Genomic DNA, 19,501 nt, shown 5'->3' with positions numbered 1-19,501 from the left:
ATTTATATTTGTGACAGAAATGATTTTCTAAACTAAGACATTTCTGTCCCCTTCATCTTTATGATTAGTGTTACTTCCTTGCTAAACTTGAATTAGCCTTTGAGGAATTTCTGTGCCATGCAACTAATGCAGTTCTTTGTAATTATTGTAATTATTTATGTATACATTTAATAAGATGGCACCAATATCGGATATGACATTAATCATTAATAACCTGTACATTAAATATAAGATAGACACGACTAAGCTGTAGCTGTGATTTACCTGCTCATGGCAGTTAGTTTTATGACTATGTAAATTTAAATTCATCAATTAGGTGACACTAACCACCATAACATCTAATGTTCTTCATCTAATAATTGTGGTGTTCTCAACATTTTCTTCACTTTAGGCTTGACTGAGTTGACTGAATTAAAATATGCTACAGCTTAAGGTCTTTTGACCTGTAAAATCTGTCTCTGTGTCTCTGCGTGAACAAACGCTGCCTCCTGTGTGCTTGTGTTCATTCACCTGTGTGCACCGAGCATCATCACCCCAGCACCAACCCTCTGGCTGTTGTTCTAAAAGTTGCTTCTCTCTCAATGTAACCCAACCAAATAGAGGCTGAGGATGGAGGCAAACATTAAGCTGTATTTTTTTTCAAGCGGTCTATCTGTCACTGTTGCCTGACATGACCTTATAGCAAACATGCACTGTTTTGCAAAAAGTCTATAGTTTATGGATTTCATGTCAGCAGAAAAGATTTGATATTTCTTCTAACAGATCCTCACACTTTAAATGGATTTACTGTCCACCCCCCAAATTTTTTTTATTTATGCAAATAGAAGGCCCATCCATTTATTGGTTTCAGATGGCATTTTGTTGCTTTCGTCGCAGCAGAAGAAGAAGCCTTCTACCCATACTGGTCTTTTTCTGCTCAGTTGATATTTGTTAATGTTGCTGACTGTGTGCTGTTGCCCCCCCCCCCCCCATCAAAAACCACATCAGACCCCAGCACAAAGTCATTCCAGAGCGCCATACTGCTGACCTTATGAGATTGGGTTGAGGGTCATACCTTGATGCCTTCACAATAGACCTTAAGGATTATGATCATGGTGCTAGTTCAAGCTCTGTGCAGTCAGCAAGAGAAATGTTCAGGACTGTGGCGTTAGCCTGACAGATGGCAACACCTGGAGCTCGCTGACAGCACTGCTGACAGCGCCTTCACAGGATGCCTCCATCTTGCTTCCACTCTGCACACTGTTCGTACAGCTTTCTGTATTCTGGTGTTTTCCTGCCATCATCTCTAGCTTATTTATACCTGTCGACACCGGATTCGCCTCGCATCAACAATTCACCAGTTTACATTTACAAGACCACTGCATAAGCCCACTAGCATGGCACCAGAGGGAGTCAACGGCTGTTAAACATCATCAGTGGGCCATTTCTCCAGTTCCTGCTCGTTTGACACACCTCGCTATTATTTGGTGATTCATTCCTCCAGTGGTCAATAATTGTTCTGTTATTATTCCCTCAATCGAGCCACACAGGGATCAGCTCTGCAGGCATGCTAATGAATGAAAAAAAAACATTATTTTGTCATTTATTTTGTTGCATTCATCTATTTGCACAACTCCATCCAAATATCTGCTGAGGGGCTCATGTAACCTCTCCAAGTAGTTTTAATGCCAAAGTATTTCACCGTCACTTCATGAAAGACTCAAGCTTACGGTTGAAATGTCTCCGTACGCTGAAGCGCGTGTGCATATGCGTGTTTACGTATATGCATATAGATGGGAGGATGGCAGTGATGTGATTGATGAGACAAGAATAAGAGCGGGACAATATTTCCAGTCAATCTTCCCTGTGAATAAACACCTATAGGCTGTGGATTAAAGGCAAGATAGCTGTCTGAACTAACAAAGGCTCACATCCATTACCTTACATGCAGAGTTGTTTTTCTCTCTGGAGCAACATTGACAACAAAATTAAAGTATGTTAACAAAAATAGATGGTTTTATTTTCAAGAGATGAAACAGAGAGACTTCTAACCGTGTGGATGCTTGTCAAAAAGAAAATTATGTGAGGTAAAAGCTAAGCTCTGACCTGCACATGATTTAGGATCATGGGCGTGTGTGCAAAATGAAATTGGACATGGCTGTTTTTTGTGTAGTAACTTTGACCCATATTGTTCCAATAAAGTACTGGTGTACGTGTCTTTATAATCGACTGCAGCCTCTGATTTATTCAGCATGGCTTCGAGTTAGAGACCAACCAAGAACTGGTTGCAGGTTGTTTGTTCAGCTCCTCGTACAGAAAACAGAATTTTGTTACTGCCAGTAACCGAATTCGATAAGTATTTAATAAAAATATGATGCTGTATTCGGTACAGATGTTCCTCTACACTATGCCTAAAACCTGGTTATGTTGTTTCATGTATGCCTTCCCTGTCAGCATCTAACTCCCTGCTGTGATGTGCTGCACTGTCTCAGGGGCTTTTTTGCACTGCCTGCACCTGGGGTCGGGTCTGGTGTGGGAGACCCCGGCCTCTATTGATCTTGTGTTTACGGCCTGTTCTTGTGCTGCCATGATTAGGTATCTATATACCCTCAAACTCCCAGGCCTCTGGTAGAGGAGCCTTGCTTGAAGGAGACACCATATCACCCGGGTGGCCTAGAAGACGACAATTGTTATATTTAGAATAGAATAGAATAGAAAGCCTTTATTGTCTTTGCATAGTGGCTATGCAAAGAGATTAGGACATTTGACAGCAATTTCATAGTCAATTAAATGCTCTTCTGGTTTCTGTCTGTTTCATTTTCTCTAGGTCCAAGGGTTGGAGAAGCAGGTGGAGTTGTCAGATCTGCACCCAGTGGGGTCAGTGATGAAGACTCTTCCTTATGGAATGGGTGGAGGCACAGTGGGCGGAGCAACAGGTGGAGGGTTCAAGCCTCCGTACCAAACACGTATCTTCTCCACTTCCATTGACCAGACACCCATGAAATCCAAACCACCCACTTACAGTTTCTTTAACCCATACGACTCTGCACGGAACCAGTCCTTCCTCCTTGACCAGACAGGCTACCGCTCCAAGCGCAAGCCCTCGCTGAAGACAGCAATGAAGACCAAGAAGATCTTTGGCTGGGGGGACTTCTACTTCAACGTCAAGACCATGAAGTTCAGCTTGTTGGTGACAGGGAAGATTGTGGATCACATCAACGGGACGTTCACCGTTTACTTCCGCCACAATTCGTCCAGCCTGGGAAATGTGTCGGTTAGTATTGTGCCACCAACCAAAGTGGTGGAATTTGAGGTCATCCAGCAACAGCAGTTCCACCCCCAGCATGACATTCAGGTCCAGGAGACCCATCAGTCCACCGTCAACCCCAAAGAGGCAAAGACATTTAACTGTCGAGTGGAATATGAGAAAACCAACAGATCCAAGAAGCCCAAGCCCTGCCTGTATGATCCATCTCAGACCTGCTTCACGGAGCACACCCAGTCCCATGCTGCCTGGCTCTGTGCCAAACCCTTCAAGGTGATCTGCATCTTCATTTCTTTCTTTAGCATCGATTACAAGCTGGTCCAGAAAGTGTGCCCGGACTACAACTTTCAAAGTGAGCACCCTTACTTTGGATAAGTAAGTGATTACTGAACTGAATAGAGAGGGGGGGGGGGGGCAATGTAATGACAGCATAAAGGAAAATGATGTTTAGAATTATGTTGATGGAAATGATTATAATGAAGAAGCAGGGGACAGTTTCTTCCTCTAACCTTCTGTGAATTGTGGATTTAAATAAAGTATAATCAGAGTTGTGGATGGTTATGATTACGCTGCTTTTTTGTCTTATTTTCCAACTTTACAATTGTTAACTTCTGTTTTTATTTAATTTTTCCTGTAAATAATAAACTGAACCTCAGCCCACTTACTGTTTTAAGATAATCGTTTCTCTGTTATTTCTTTTTGCGTTCAGCTGTAAACAGCTGGAACCAGTATGGTGCGCCCAGAGTGCAATGGGAACCTCTACGGTGGTTGTGCTGTGCCATCACTGTATGGAGCACATAATGTAATGGAGGCTGACTGTTAATCATCCCCTCTGCTCTACATTCAATCCCTGGATATAAGAGAGTTATATATATATATATATATATGAGATATGCTATTCTGGATATGCAGTCAATATACTGTATGAAAAAGCACATTAAAATCTCTTAAACTGTCTCCCGTTTCTGTTTAAATATTTTTGTACAAAGCTGGAAGCACAATAGATTTGCACAAGCTGTGCAGCATGTTCATGTTATCTGACTCACCAAGGAAGCTATGATGGAATTATGTTAGTTAACCCTGATTGAAAATTCAAGCCCCAACTGAAGATATGTTGTTTTAATTGTCCAAACTATATTGAAGGGAAGTCAGTTAGGAATTCAATTATAACATGAAAACCATCCGTGATGATGTTATTGCTTGAATCTTTTGGAGGGAGTTTCAATGTGCAGCAATAGATTCTGTAAGAGGCATCGGATGTAACCACATTTACCCTGAATGAAGGCAAAAAACTATTTGCTATTTATTAAAGTCGATATGACTGACTGATTTGTTTTTTCTTATTGTTTCGTACATCTGAGCTGCTTCCATTTTGACTACTTTATTACTGCATCCACTTTTCAAGTTGCAGCAATCTAATGCTATTTTCCTTTTTTTTTTCTTGATGCAAAAAAAAAGATGCAAGATTAAAATGTATTGCCAAAATGCATTCATATTAGAGATAACTCAAATAACTCCTCCATGATTACATAAAACAAACTATTTCTAGCTCATGCTATCCCTCATTCTGCTTCATGAACTACAGTTTCAGCACAGATTCATTGGCCTTTTGCTCATAACACTTTTGATCTGACGATAATGGTCACCAGGATTTCATTAGAAAACACACACAGTCGATGCTAATTGTATCTTCATCTTACTCTGGGTCAATATCTTATTACGCCTTTGATTGATTGCATAGAGATGGACGTCCAGGGTGTTCCATGTATCTTGCACAATGATGTAGACAGTTGGAGATGAGATTGATGGAGACACATTGACCCAGATTCTCTATCATGTTGTCTTTGTTGCACAGAGACTGACAGAGTCAGATGAGCAAAGACACACTCACCCAACTTTGTACTATGTTGGAGTAAAACTGAGGATGAGAGGAACACAGAGAAAGTAGCAGGGCCTTAGAGTAAATGCATGAAAAATCTTGCTGAGTATCATCCTGAAATCAATCAAATTCTAGCTCTTTAATAATCTCCCTCCTAAAGATATAGCCACAAGGCTGTTAGAGCGTAGATTCGTATCTCCATGAACTATTTAATATGCATATTGCATGCTAAACCTGTTTATCAAAACTGACTCAATAATATCCACAAGAAAAGTTGCATAGACAGGAAGAAAAACCAAGGGTTAATGCTAAATGGTGTTGCTTTATCCAAGTTAAGAGGTGGGGTCTGCATTCACAGCTAACATACAAAACCATACAGTGGATTCCATTTGCAAAATAAAGCAGTTACGTGGCTTTGGTTGTCTTTTAAAACGAATTATTTATTATTTTGAATAACCTAATTTATCAGTGAAATCTACAACCTGTAATAAACTCACTCACCCTGTGAGGATAAAGTGGAAGATGAATGATTGACACTATCAATATGAGCTCAAAGCACATAAAAGCTTGTCCTGATGACGGCCTACATTTCCCATCGACCCTTGCGGCGGGAATTAGCAGTACCAGCGCTTCCTCTTCAGGCCGGCTGTCAGTGGTGTGCTGCCCGGCTGTGCTGCTTCGTCTCTGTGACCGTAATTATGCTCTCTTTCGCCGTGAGACACCTGGCTCGGGTGAGTGGGTCATACTGTGCTGCTTATAATATTTCCGCAGGTTAACTGTGGTTGTGTTCCTGCTTAACGTGCAATTGTAGTTTTGAAACCCTGTCAGCTCGCTGGCAAGCTAGCAGGTTAGCAGCCTTGCTGCGCCGTTAACGTAGTGGTGCAGCAGCGGCTGCTCTATTTCATCACGGGAGGGGGGGGGGGGGGGGGGTCAGTCCGAGCCAAGATGTCTTCGTGTCACGGAAACTTACAGCGTGTCTTCCATTATAATTATAATCAGTGAATCCATACAACGTCATGATCAGAACAAATCGATAATAGCAGAGGAGGCAGTTACTCATTAACAAATAAACTTTCCAAGTGAAAACTTTGACTCTCTTATGTAATAGATAAGCATGTTTATCTTTAAATGTGAGTAAATGTTTAATTTTGTCAGTGGTCTCTTCAGTGCTGAAATATGTATTTTATAAATATATACGTGCATATTTGTGTTTTATTATGGTAGCTCCACAAATAGCTGCATCTAAAGTGACCCCTTACAAAATAAATCAGAACATTGAAATGGTGCCGTGCGACATTGATGTCATTTTTGCTGTATGAAACTAATAACTCAATGATGCAAACTGGCTCCTGATCCTTTAATCTCCCTTCAGGTGTTGCACGTGATTTAACTATATGATTTTTATAAAGTTGTGTCCTGCTTCACAGATGTTTGAGTGAATTCTCCCATCGTTCTGAACGTTAATGGAATCCTCTTCCTCTTCAGAATACACGTATGCTTGTTCTAGTCTCCTTGGTGCATGTTGTCGTTCTCAAATTATTAGTTTAGGTGAGACTCGGGGAAAATTAGATTATGGGTAAGGAAGTTGATTGATGACCTCGTTTGATCTTCAAGAGGTGACCCAGGTTGCGGATGGTGTGAATTTCATGCACTTTCTCAGAAACAGCCAGGCAGTTTTGGGTTTTGTACCAAAATCGTGTGGCGTGTATTCAGACCTAGTTTCACAAATCGCTGTGCGCACGTTTGAAGTTTTGTGTGAAAGCGACTCAATCACATGCTTGCATGCGTTTCCTATTGGTGCCAATGGTTTAATTGTGCATATTAGTTTAATTTGTAAAAGACTGAGTGACCTATTTATAAACCGCTGCCGTTTCCTCACGGGATGAGGTGTATGTGAGAGTTTTCGGTTTTGTGGATGCTAATATCTGTGGCAGGAAAACAGTATTCTGCTCATTTTCAACTCAAATGTTATTTGTAACCAACCAAAGTATTTTACATGTTAACATAAATATCAAAGATAAGAGCAGACATAAAAATGCAATTCTCGATCTCTCCCACACACGCTGGGGGGAGGGGCGCGCCTAAGCCGCACCCGCACACTGAGCTGCCTATCTTGATACAGGAGCGAGACGCATCTCACAACATGTGGATGAAGAGTTCGGTCCATATATATCCTCCTGGGACCCGGCCCGGCCCGCCAGCCTCTGCGGAGGTCTGCGCTCTGATTGGTTTTCTAGTGAACTTTATACTTGATAAAAAGATTAAACTTTGGTGGTCACAGGTGGACGGGAGGCCGCGACGTCACAAAATACATCCGACCCAGTCGGGCGCCAAGTATCCCAGTCTGAAGTGTTTTCCCATCGCAAGTTGTGCAGAGCGTAAATTGTTCCACTGCCTAGATTGGCTTTGGTGCCGGCATCACTTCAGTCTCAGATTGTCTCCCTGACAACCCTTTGACCCAAATGGAGTGGAACGGTGCAGTTCCTTCACGCCCCTTCACCCCATCCAGATTTTTCAGTCTAGTGTTATCCAGACTGAATCATGGGCCGATTTGTCACGGACAGTCCTGTTATTAGTCAATGGCGACGGCTTGCCAGATGCAGCTGCCTGCTTGACACGTCTTCTGTCTGACCTTACCGATCGTTTTCCTTTGCTGCATCCTCTCTAGTCCCTTCATTTTTTTCTTCTTTTACGTTTGATTGTTGTTTGCTGTCGCCGCTGATGGACTGCAGTCGTCTGTCAAAACTTGCTTCGGGAACTGGCATAAAAAAAATAATACTGAACTGGAATAAATAAAGATTTACTGTTGATCTGAGCACGGATGTTTTACATATGGGGTACATTTCCAACAGTTGTTTTTGCTATGCAGATGCAGTGTATATATATGTAGTAGTAGTAGTAGATGCAGTACATCTGACTCTATTAGTTTATGCTTGTTACCCAAGTTGATGTGGCGTATCCTGCCTCTTTTCTTAGTGTCTTCATCAAGTTCACCTTCGAATGGCAGCAGCATCTGTCTCCTAAAAACAGTCTGACTGTGACATCGTCGGTGCTTGTATCCTGGTTCTCTCTTTCTTGGATCTGTAAAACCTGGGTTAATTAATTCATCTTCCATAATGATCAGGGTAGGCAAATGAGGCAGGAAAGTGAACAGAAATACTACAGGCACTGACCGGTGTACTGGTTGTTTAAGCCCCGTTTGACACCATCGTAGTACGACCGATGACGATGTAAACGGGTGTACTTGTTAGTGTGGGGTGGTTTGGTGGTGAGAAAATGAAAGTGGAGATTGTCTTATTTTCCAACTGCTTTTTGCCACTGCTTCCCCTGGCCTTGGTGTGTCCCGGCAGTTACGCAGACAGCGAAGGACAGTCCCCGTCAAGGATTAATGACCCGCATGATTTTTCTGGGAGGAACGTTTCCTCAGAGGTAGCGCAGCCTGTCTCCCCAGGCCCGCTTGTCTTCCAGAACCCGGAGGGGGGTCCTCCTCCCTTTCGGCACCATCACCACTGGCACCTGTGACAGAAGGTCAGAGTAGAGACTGTTGGAAGTCACCCATTAATGTGCCAGATGCCTCCCTGGTGTGTCACCACTGTCCCGACCGTTACCCGGGAGCAGATGAAGAGGCGGAGTCGGGAGGATGGGTCGGACTGCGATGGCGTAGATAAACTATCTGCAGCCTGTTCCTACGGATAAAGGGTCCTTTTTAACAGCTTTACATCAAACGAAGGATGAGCGTCATTGTGAGACTGTTCTTCATTCGGGCGATTTGATCATTTCTTTCTGACATTTCTTACTTAAAACATGTTTGAAGCTGCAGTTGGTTTCTTTTCTAGATTTACGGTGTAGTAAATCCCAGGTAAAAGATTAAGTGGTCAAACATCTTTTGGCACACGGGAGAAGCGTAAATGACTTCTTGTACTGTGTGTCCTCAACCAGATCCAAGCATTGCGTTAATTGCTTTTTAATGGCGTTATTAAAAGGAGGCTGTCCCTCGCACCCTTGTACACCTGTGCAGATGATAAGTATAGTTTGTCTGTATCGGGATTGATTTCAACACAAAGTCGTCATCATCATATTGATGATTAAATGAAGTGAGAGTGGCGATTTGTTCCGAGTCAAATCAAACTGTCACGGCGTTGTCCCCATCAGGTTTAAAGAGAGCCTGACGTCTGCAGGGCACGCATGCAGCTTGTAGTGTGGCGCTTTCTAAGTTGCTATATTCCATGCATATAGAATATACTGTATGTTAATTTAAGCCGAAAATGAAGGTTAAAATAATTAACACGGTTCACAAAGACAGAGGCTGTCAGAAGTGGATGGACTCGTACTCGTGTGATCAGGCTTTGCGGCAGCAGGAGGACTCGGCAGCCCCGTTCCAGATCAGATAAGCAGGAAGTGCTGAATCTGTTCTCTGAATGCCCAAACGCCAAACTGAGGCTGTAAAAGTCAGTCCCTCAGTTTGGAGAAGTGCTGATGGAGGCGTAATTGAACAACCGTGCTGATTATTGATATGCAAACACACCAGTTTCTAATTATACCAGGCTACGATTTTGAGTGTGTGGGGAACAGAGGAGGGGGGGGTTAGAATGTCTCCCTGATGTAGGACTAGTCACAGTTTTAAGGTTGTTTTTATCTATTTTTTTAGGAGCTTTGGCGATCTGTCAGCCACTATGAAACCCATTTTAGTGCAACTATAATGTTTAAAAAAATTAATAAAAATGTTTGCTGTGCCCCCAGCCATCGTGCAGGCGAGCCCCCGTTTGCCTACGTGTGCGTGGTCAGCAGTCCCACGCGGCCTCCCACACCGCGGATGATGATCGTCCATGGACGGGCCAAGAGAGCCTGGCCCAGGATGACCCTGAGATGTGGGACCTGTTGCAGAAAGAGAAGGACAGACAGTGCCGCGGCTTGGAGCTCATCGCATCCGAGGTACAACATGGCGAATGTGAACGTTGTAATTTTGAGTTTGTGGTTTTGATATGACTTGTTAGGACTTTGAAAACACTCGTCTACAGTGGATAGAGATGTGGTGGATGAGTTAGTTTAGGCTTTAACAGAACATAGAATCTAGCCAGCGCTGGCAGCAACTTGGAATGAGGTTGGCCATGCAGGCAGCCCAGAATCCCTCATCGGCTCTGATGGATTTTCTCACCAAATGGATAGACGCCCTATCCTCCTGGATAATGTTGGAACCTTCATTTGTGATTTATTAGGGCTCTGTGGAATAACACAGTAATTACAGCACATTTAATTCAATGTTCATAGATTGTAACCATATCTTCTTCCTCACTCGTCGGTTTCGTATGCTTTAAGATTCGTATTTGTCTTTTTGTCTGCAGTTCTGACAGTCTGCACTCTCCAGGGTAGGGAACAGGTTGCATTAGTACTATTTAGTAAATTGTATATTAATTAGCTAGTTGGATGACTTGTTGGACAGATCACCCTAAACGTCTTTTGAGAGCGCTAAGAAGCAAATCCATTTTTTTTCTAATGCAGCATATGAACGGTTGCTAGCATGACAAACTGAGCAGAAAGCTGTTACTGGAGTTCTCTTTCTTTTTTGCTCCGTTTTCTTAAAATCTTTTTTTGCAATTGTCGATTTCTCCACTGCGCAGCAAGATCCGAGACACGGACGCCATTTTCATATTTAGAGATTATTTCCTTCGTGAATTCAACAGTTGTTCTCACTACTTTCCTCTTTTCTTTTCCAGTAGTATTACTGCTGCCTTTCTTTGAATCCACAACTAAGGGCTGAAGGCTTGAACGGAACCTTCGTTCGCGTGTCTTCGGTTCGCCTCAGCTCCACTCGTGTGTTCGAACTCCAAAAATTAGTTTTGACTTCCGAGGCGATTTCAACTTTTTTTCTTTCCCTCTCTCAAATACTGAGTTGTTTGAGAACTGAGGATCATGAGCATTTATGTAATAAGTTGTATTGGAGTCTGCTAAAAGTCTTGTACAAGTATTTAATCTGATGGCAAAGTGTGAAGTGTAGAAGAAAACTTTAAAGGGAAAATTCTACCGGTTTGAAGTGAACTATACCAACTAGAAAATTGTTATTCTTGGAAAATGTATTGCAAAGTGACTGAAAAAAGCTTCACTAATGTATAGCGATATGTGCAGAAAGGATTATTACTGTTACCCTCCAGCAGTGAAGCGCTAATCTTTGTGAAGTGCAGTGTTAGTCTATGGAAGTCCAGAGGTTCAATACTGTAATGATTGCCTTTAGCTGGGGGGGGGGTTCTCACTATCACTTAACATACTTTAATTTGCGCTCTGTGTCCCTTCTGTCCACTCACACCATTGATCTGTGTTTGTGTGTGTGTGTGTGTGTCCACAGAATTTCTGCAGTCGAGCAGCTCTGGAAGCTCAGGGCTCCTGTCTGAACAACAAATACTCTGAAGGCTACCCAGGCAGAAGGTGTGTGTTTATTTAGGAAGGTACTTCAAGCTGATACTTACAGCTTCAGGATACCTTTTCAGACTTGCATGTGTAAACACAGGCTGATATATACTGTGTGTTCTTTTGCTGGTCTTATCATAGTACGAGCCACACAGCAAAGTAATCCACAGCCTTTGCCAAAGACGACTTGTGATGAGATATTAATCACTGGATGCTGGTTATTTCTCTAATACACTCCTACCATAAGTCTCTCTCTGAAAGAATGGGGCTTTAATTGTAATTATTCTTTGGCCCATCGCTCGTGTTCCTTCCTGCACTTTAATGAAACATGAATGATCCTACTGAATGTGTGGGTTGTACAGCAGCCACCTGCTGCTCCTGTGTCAGTGATTGTCTATTTTCAGCTGAGATGTCTCTTCATATGCTGCAGTAGTTCCGGGTTAGCAATTGTCTAGCTTGCCCTACAATCTGCTAGAAGAGTGGGTGTTTGACTTCTTGGTGGCAACAAACACAGCCGCAAATAAGTGATGGTGTTGCGCAACAATTCCTAAATCAATAATTTGCTACTACACTAACTGAAAGGGGGAAAGTCTGCTGCCCTTTGAGTCAAACGTATTCGGTTTTTTTAAGTTGTAAATGATTTAATCTTAAAATTCAATCCTGCTAGTGATTTGTCGGAGTGATCCATCGAAACATAAATGATTACAAGATTTACTTCAAAGTAATTGGTCTCTCTCCTCAGATACTATGGTGGAGCAGAAATGGTTGACCAAATTGAGCTGCTGTGCCAGAAACGAGCCCTGGATGCTTTTGACCTGGACCCAGCTCTGTGGGGGGTCAACGTCCAGCCATATTCTGGCTCCCCTGCTAACTTTGCCGCCTACACCGCCGTGCTGAGTCCTCATGATCGCATCATGGGCCTGGACCTTCCTGACGGAGGACAGTCAGTAGCTTCCTGCATCCCGTTCTGTTTCCAATCACCACCCCGTCACTTCATTTCTAATCTGAATCCAGGACCTGAATCAATAACATGCATTCCCTCAACATCTGTTTTTCTTTGTCACCCCAGTCTGACCCATGGCTACATGTCCGATGTGAGGAGGATCTCTGCAACCTCCATTTATTTCGAGTCCATGCCGTACAAACTAAACGTGAGTAAAACACAGCTAGAGTGCTACTGAAATAGGTCTTAAACTAATCATAAACCCAAACAGGTGCAGGATGCATTACATTTGAAAATCCTCTGTATTCATCATGTGCGTACGTATGCTTTGATCTTGGAAGGAGTCCAAGTATGTCAATCATTGGACATCATTACAAGCAAAAACCTTTTATGGACTTGATGATTGACGTGCTAACCACGACATGAATCCCGAGCCGGAATCTACAGTCTTCAAATGTCTGATACGTACCGGAGTACGGCTTGTCCTGCTGCGCAGAATTGTTCTGGTGTTATGAGACGTACTCTGAATATGTTGTGATTCACTAAATTCACTGTCCGAGTAATCGGCACGATGTTCCAAACGTATAACATGTTCTGCTGTTCGCACGTTGTTTATTTTATAATGTTGGATTTCAGTTGGCCTCGTCAGCCAATCGATATTATTTAATCGGACTGCCTCTTTGTAGGAGCCATTGGCTTTGCTACAGGATACTGGTGAGGAAAATAAAAACGGAACGCTGTACCTCGGCCTGGCGACGGAGCCTTTTTCACGCACGCGTTTGCTTATGGCTTCATATTCACTTGGTTGAGAATAATTAGTAAAGTATTCAAAGTGCCGTTTCCCATCCGCGCTGTCGTCTCTACTTCTCGTGTCTTCGACGTGACATGTCACTTTTATGAGTCAATGCCTTGTGTATTACTGCCCGCCGTTTTATCACTGGGGTTTTAGTTGGATGGCCGTACGAGTCTGCATGTCCGGACGTGCTGATGGATGTGCAGGCAGGACCCCTCAGCGAGAGCGATAATGGGAAATCGACACGCTGGCCAGAACCACTGGCTCTGTCTTCACAATGGGCAGCTTGATTGAGTGAGGGGGGCATCCGCAGATGTGCTCTGGAGATGGGGGATTATCAGGTTGTCTAAATAAAACTCTCCCTCTTCTTTTTCACTCTCCTTTTTCTTGTTGATGTCGCCCTTATTCTCCATCCTTTTTTGCTTTTTAATTTGTTTTCCTGCTGTCCCTCTCCCTCCCCATTTTGTCATGCTTTTGCGATGTTTGGAGGAGGGAGAGCTGATGTGAAAATAGTTCAAGGTGCAATGGCCATTTTACAGGTCCAGTTGTTTTATTTGACACTTAATTGTATCTTCTGAACACTCCAACACATTCACCAAAATTGCTCACCTCAGCAATAAGTGTCCCAACCGTCCTCTGATCTGGTGAATCTCATCCCAGCACTTGGACACATTTCTGAATACGAAGGGCTGCATTACTGTAATTGCACCATCTTCAGCCTTAATGTGATCCTTTGAATTTTCTCCTTCACAGCAAAAAATGTTTCATGTTGATACGTTTGCTCTTGATCCTCAAAATACCCGATACTTTAGCTTAGTTCTTTCCCTCTTTGCCTGTTTTCTCTCCCTCTTTTTATTCACTTCCCAATCTGTCTCCTCTGTTAACTCTGCAGCCGGCGACTGGACTCATAGACTACGACCAGATGGAGCTGACGGCCAAGCTGTTCCGGCCCAGGCTCATCATCGCTGGCACCAGCGCCTACGCCCGCCTCATTGACTACGGCCGCATCAAGAAGGTGCATGGACTGTCTGTCTCTAAAACCTGGCTTTCTCGCCAGCTTCCTCTCTGCTTGTCTCATTCCACCTCCTCCGTTCGGAGGATCCGTGTTTGTTCTCTTCATCGTCATCATTTCCACCTCACTGTCACACACGCCTGCTTCTCTTAATGATGAATCTGATTGAAGATCACTAATATCTGTCCCAGAGCAGCGGCTAAATACTGAGCCTTCATTTTCAAACGCTAACCGAATTTCAAGGGGTTTTCACACTTTCTCCTAAGACAGATGTTTTCTTCCTGTATTGCCTTCTCATCCAATCTGACCACACACACACACACACACGCACACTTCACTGCTCTCTTTGGTAGTGCACAAGAGGGCCCCTTATCTGTTTTGTTATAGCCACCCACTGATTCGCTTCATTCACTCCATGACTGCTCCCCATTGTTGCAGAACTCCACTTTAGCTCATGCCATTAGATGTAGTGGCCCACCATTACAGAGCTGTGTTTTTATTAAGCACCATGACTACTCTGCCACTAGGCCTGAAGTGGGGCCATATTTTTCCACCTGGCATGTCTCTGTAGAGCTGTTCACTGTTTTACGACAGAATCTGCTGGGCTCCTCTCCAGTATTCCAGTGCTGTGGTAGCTTGGTTGGAGCCATTTTTCTTTAAATCTGAGATTCAAGCTCTTGTGTGCTTTACCCACCCGCCCACCCCGTAACCCTCCTATCCATTTTACCTTTTAATCTAATAAACATGCACTGATCCAATTTTTATATGAGAGGAATGATTGTGATTATACATATTGGAACACTAAAAAGATTGTTTGCTCCTCCATTCATTTGCATGGTACTGAGGTATCTGTACTTGTGCCTTTATTTTAAATAAATGTTGCCAAGAGCTGTGTAAGATTTATTGAGTTACAGCTGTAATATTGCGGGTCTCTGAAGACTGCTGAAGAGCGTAATAACAAAAGTTTAAAAATATCTGCCCTTTTGAGATGGGTGCTGCTAACAAATATAAAGTTGGTCTCAAAATCTCTACCATGGAGGAAAATTTAAAACCTTTTTATCTCGCGTTTCAACGTATACAAAGATTTGTCTACTAAAATACAAAGCACAGTTAGACATAATTTAAGGAAGGTTTAAGCATGTATTTTGGTTTTAGTAGGTGTTGCAAATTCAATACAGTTCATAAATAAGCCTTGATTTTTTTTTTTTCATTTCACATGTACTACCGGTAGTATTTTTGACTTTGGGGTCAGTAATCTGACAGTAATGTGTTTTCGTCCCTCCGTTTTCTCTCCATGCCCTCAGCTCTGTGCCGACATTAATGCCTACATGCTCGCAGACATGGCTCATGTCAGTGGGTTGGTGGCAACTAAAGCTATCCCATCTCCTTTTGATTTTGCTGACCTGGTCACCTCTACCACACACAAATCCCTCCGAGGAGCCAGGTAAGAGCAATACAAGCCCCCGTGAAATCTGCTTTAACTGCTGCAGAGTCACGGCTGCAGCCAGGCAGCGGGGGCTCAGCAGTCGTGTGTTATCTGTTGTACTTTTGTGTCCAAATTATTTGTTTGGTTTTTAATACATAGCTGTGTGTGGCGTGTTCTCTTCCATTTTATTTATCTTATCTGATTTTTATGGTAGGTTTTATTCGACTGGCTTTTTGATATTAATGTAAAGCACTTGAACCCTTTTGGTTGTTGGAAAGTGCTACGCAACTGAACGTGGATTGATATATGTTAATTACTTTGTTCTTTCCAGGGCTGGCCTCATCTTCTTCCGTAGGGGTGTCCGCTCAAAGGACAAGAAGGGGAAGGAGGTCATGTATGATCTCGAGGACCGGGTCAACTTCTCTGTCTTCCCATCCCTGCAGGGTGGGCCCCATAACCATGCCATTGCTGGTGTAGCTGTGGCACTCAGACAGGTCAGCATATCACACAAACATTGATGAGGGGTAGCTATTGATGTAAAGCTTTTTGCTTATTGCCCATGTCTGATATTTCCTAATATGAAGTTGAATAGTATGAAATCAAATTTTAGAGTGAAACAGAATCTTGCTGCAGCGATGCTTTGGCGCCTCCCGAATCAGGATCTGGTTGCCTAAGCTGCTGTTGGCATTCGCTTCTCTTTCTCATGCTTGATAGCTATTGAAATTTAATCAATTAGAGACTGGGAAGATTTTGTCTTTCACATGCACAATAGAGTTTTTCCAAATCTAAAGTTGTCAACTCTACTAGTTTACCAAATATTGTCTTATTTTAGTGTTAAAGTAAAACATGGTCATATTGCAGAAAGTAGTTTCCTTGATGGCTGACAAATAATTTCTTGATTTTTAAATGAAAAACATTCTGTGTCCAGGCACAAACACCCATGTTCAAGGATTATATCAACCAGGTACTAAAGAACTCCAAGGCAATGGCCACAGCGCTGCTCAGCAAAGGCTACACCCTGGTATCAGGTATTTTAACTTGTATTTAACCATTCTTAATTCCCACTGAGACACACAAAGAAACAAAACTGTCAATGAGGAGAAACATACTATCATAAAATGCAAATTCAGTAACTAGATTAAAAAGAGAAAAGCATTTAAATTCATGTCAGCGGAGATGTCCTGTCGGTCAAGAAAATAAAACCAGATGAGAGCGATTACTCGCTGCTTGTGGGCAAATGCCTGAATCTAGTACTGCATTTCATTTGCTAACCTCAGCTCTTTATTGATTTATAGCCTTCAACTCACACCCCAACAACACAGACCTATCCTGTGCTTACACTGCATTGTGTTCGAACTGTTTTCAATCCGGTTCTAGATGCTTTGTAAGACGTGCTGTTTACAGTAAAATAACTCCGCCATGCGTGATACAGTGAACAGAAGAGAATTGTAAATGCACGACCACACGGAGAGAAAATGATCTGCAGTCGTGTAAGTTAGATAACATTCGTGTTATTTTTTGGTAAAGGAAAAAATTGTTCTATAGGAAATTTGAAATGACTTCTGTTGTGTTCTGGGGCTATATAGAACATATAATGAAATTGACCTTTGGGGGTGGGTTTGCAGGGGTGAAGCACCCCCCCTAATAAAACGGTAGGGCACACGGGGAAACACTACACGCCACCTGGTACCATGTGATAGGATTCAACCCGCTTTGCTCTACAGATTTGGTGCGATACGATATGATTCAACATGATGCAAAGAATTTTCTCAGCCCACATTGTGTTTCTGACATCACCGGAACAATTCCTCACACCGTGTGCGTTTTTTGTCAAATTTTCAAACATCTATTTGCCCTGACTGTTTCGAAATGTGCCTCTCGCCTTCCGTCAGTGTTGAACACAAACACTTTAAAGGCCGAGATGGTGCAGTCGGGGAGCCTCGTAATCAAGTGGGTGGGGGAAATAAAATCTGTAATAATATATTGCAGACTCTCTAGAAATAATTGCGATTTCAGCTGTTGATTGTAACTGATGCACGCTGAAGCTACCAGTGTGCTAGGTGTTATGTTTGTACTGGCCCACCGATTGGAACTGGGGAGTCTCTCCGTCTCTCGTAAAAGTGTTGAACTAGAAATGGAATTGCAATCCATATGCATTGGTATTGTACTTTTTTTTTTTTTCTTTCTCCCCGTCATCTCTCTAGATTATGCTTATAAGCAGGGAAGCATGGGATGTTTGATCTGGTTCTCATTGGAGCTTCACTTTTAAATCTTTGACCCATAGTTCAAGTAACATTACCTCATCCGTGCTCCTCATCAGTAGCGTCAAAGATAACATCTATGAAGACTCAACCTCTTTCCCAACCTTGTTACCAAGAATGCTAAATATTTCAGGTGGGACTGACACCCACTTGGTCCTGGTTGACCTGCGACCTAAAGGTATTGATGGGGCTCGGGCTGAGAGGGTGCTGGAGCTCGCATCAATCACTGCCAATAAGAACACCTGCCCCGGGGACAAGAGCGCCCTGACTCCAGGTGGACTCAGGCTCGGTGAGGAGCGTTCGTATTTCTCTACATTCACCTTGACTAAAGCAAGGTCTATAGGTTCTAATTAAAAACCTACCGGTACATTAAAACTGTGCCGATTTTTAAAATAAAATAAAAAAACATCTTCAAATTTTTGTCAAGATGGCCAATCTTGAGATGTTGCCTCCACTTCTTCACTGTCGCATTTTTAGCATTGTTGTTTCTAGTGTGTTTCTTGCCACCTTTCTTGTTTATTTATTGAGATGTGGTGCATTTTATCAACCCATCGGCATCCACGTCGATCCTCACCATTTCAAGCTTAAATGCAAAAAATCCTGTATAATTGGGAATCTAACGCTTTCTATCTGTTGGTCTCTTTCGCAGGAGCTCCAGCTCTGACCTCCAGGCAGTTCAAAGAAGCAGACTTCATGAAAGTTGTGGAGTTCATGGACGAAGGCTTCAAGATTGCCTTGGATGTCAAGAAAAAGACGGGTTAGTCTCTTCTGAGAAGGATCGTATAAGCCAGTTTGATGGTTGGCAAGCCCCTATGCCTCACTTAATGTGCCTTTTTAAATAGATTGAAACTATGTACTTGCATTTGTATAACAAAAGTACAACATGCTGTATTAAAAAAAAAAAAATATATATATATATATATATTAATCAGTGGTGGAAAAAGAGGCTAAAAATGAAAAGCTGAGCCGGTTACTTTCCTCTCTTCTGTCTTCTCCAGCAAAGCTCCAGGACTTTAAGAACTTCCTCCTCCAGGATCCAGAGACTGTGGCTCGCATTGCTGACCTACGCCACCGTGTTGAAGCTTTTGCCAGACCGTTTCCCATGCCAGGATTCCTCGACCATTAAACACACCAGTATATAACCGGTATAGATTCATGGGGCCATAACCGGGGTTTGGAAGGAGACGGGAGAAACGTAATCTAATGTGATCTGTGCCTATCAATCAGGATGGCCTTCGAATGTCCCCCCCCCCCCCCCCCCCCTCATTTTTCCAAAACACAATATTTTATACTTCTTCACAGTCATCTGTCTAATTGCTAGGTCGCTATTGTAAATAACAATTTGTTCTTAATGACTCGTGTGTTTACAGGTTGAATTAAATATAAGAATCTATTCTTGTAAAACATGACCTCCATGCTGAGGTAAAGAAACAATTAACTGACAGATTCATTCTCAAGTGCCAAAGAACCTATTTTCTATTGTGTGCGCAGGCTTTCTCAGTCAAAGTTGATTAGTGTTACTTCATCATAGTGTATGACCT

The 19,501-nt window shown here is 42.7% G+C and overlaps 2 protein-coding genes across 2 annotated transcripts in view; both read left to right on the top strand.

Moving 5' to 3' along the window:
• LOC137898049 (neurexophilin-1) overlaps positions 1-3,619 on the top strand; it is a 33,500-nt gene extending 29,881 nt beyond the window's left edge. Inside the window, exon 2 of the mRNA XM_068742045.1 lies at positions 2,807-3,619. Coding sequence (XP_068598146.1) covers positions 2,807-3,619 — 813 coding nt within the window. The remainder of the gene's footprint in view (positions 1-2,806) is intronic.
• A 2,202-nt stretch (positions 3,620-5,821) lies between these two features.
• On the top strand, positions 5,822-19,197 carry shmt2 (serine hydroxymethyltransferase 2 (mitochondrial)). Its single transcript, XM_068742323.1, has 12 exons — positions 5,822-5,854; positions 9,864-10,055; positions 11,464-11,543; positions 12,268-12,468; positions 12,595-12,676; positions 14,154-14,276; positions 15,578-15,717; positions 16,031-16,193; positions 16,628-16,727; positions 18,094-18,249; positions 18,610-18,717; positions 18,959-19,197. Exons 1-12 carry the CDS (start codon positions 5,822-5,824, stop codon positions 19,084-19,086), a joined length of 1,506 nt encoding a protein of 501 aa, XP_068598424.1. The 3' UTR covers positions 19,087-19,197.
• Positions 19,198-19,501: the final 304 nt, after the last annotated feature.

The sequence above is a fragment of the Brachionichthys hirsutus genome, chromosome 8 (genome assembly GCF_040956055.1).
Source record: "Brachionichthys hirsutus isolate HB-005 chromosome 8, CSIRO-AGI_Bhir_v1, whole genome shotgun sequence".
NCBI classification, from domain to species: Eukaryota; Metazoa; Chordata; class Actinopteri; order Lophiiformes; family Brachionichthyidae; genus Brachionichthys; species Brachionichthys hirsutus.
The sequence above is the reverse complement of the archived record's forward strand: the minus strand, read 5'-3'. Positions and strand labels throughout refer to the sequence as shown.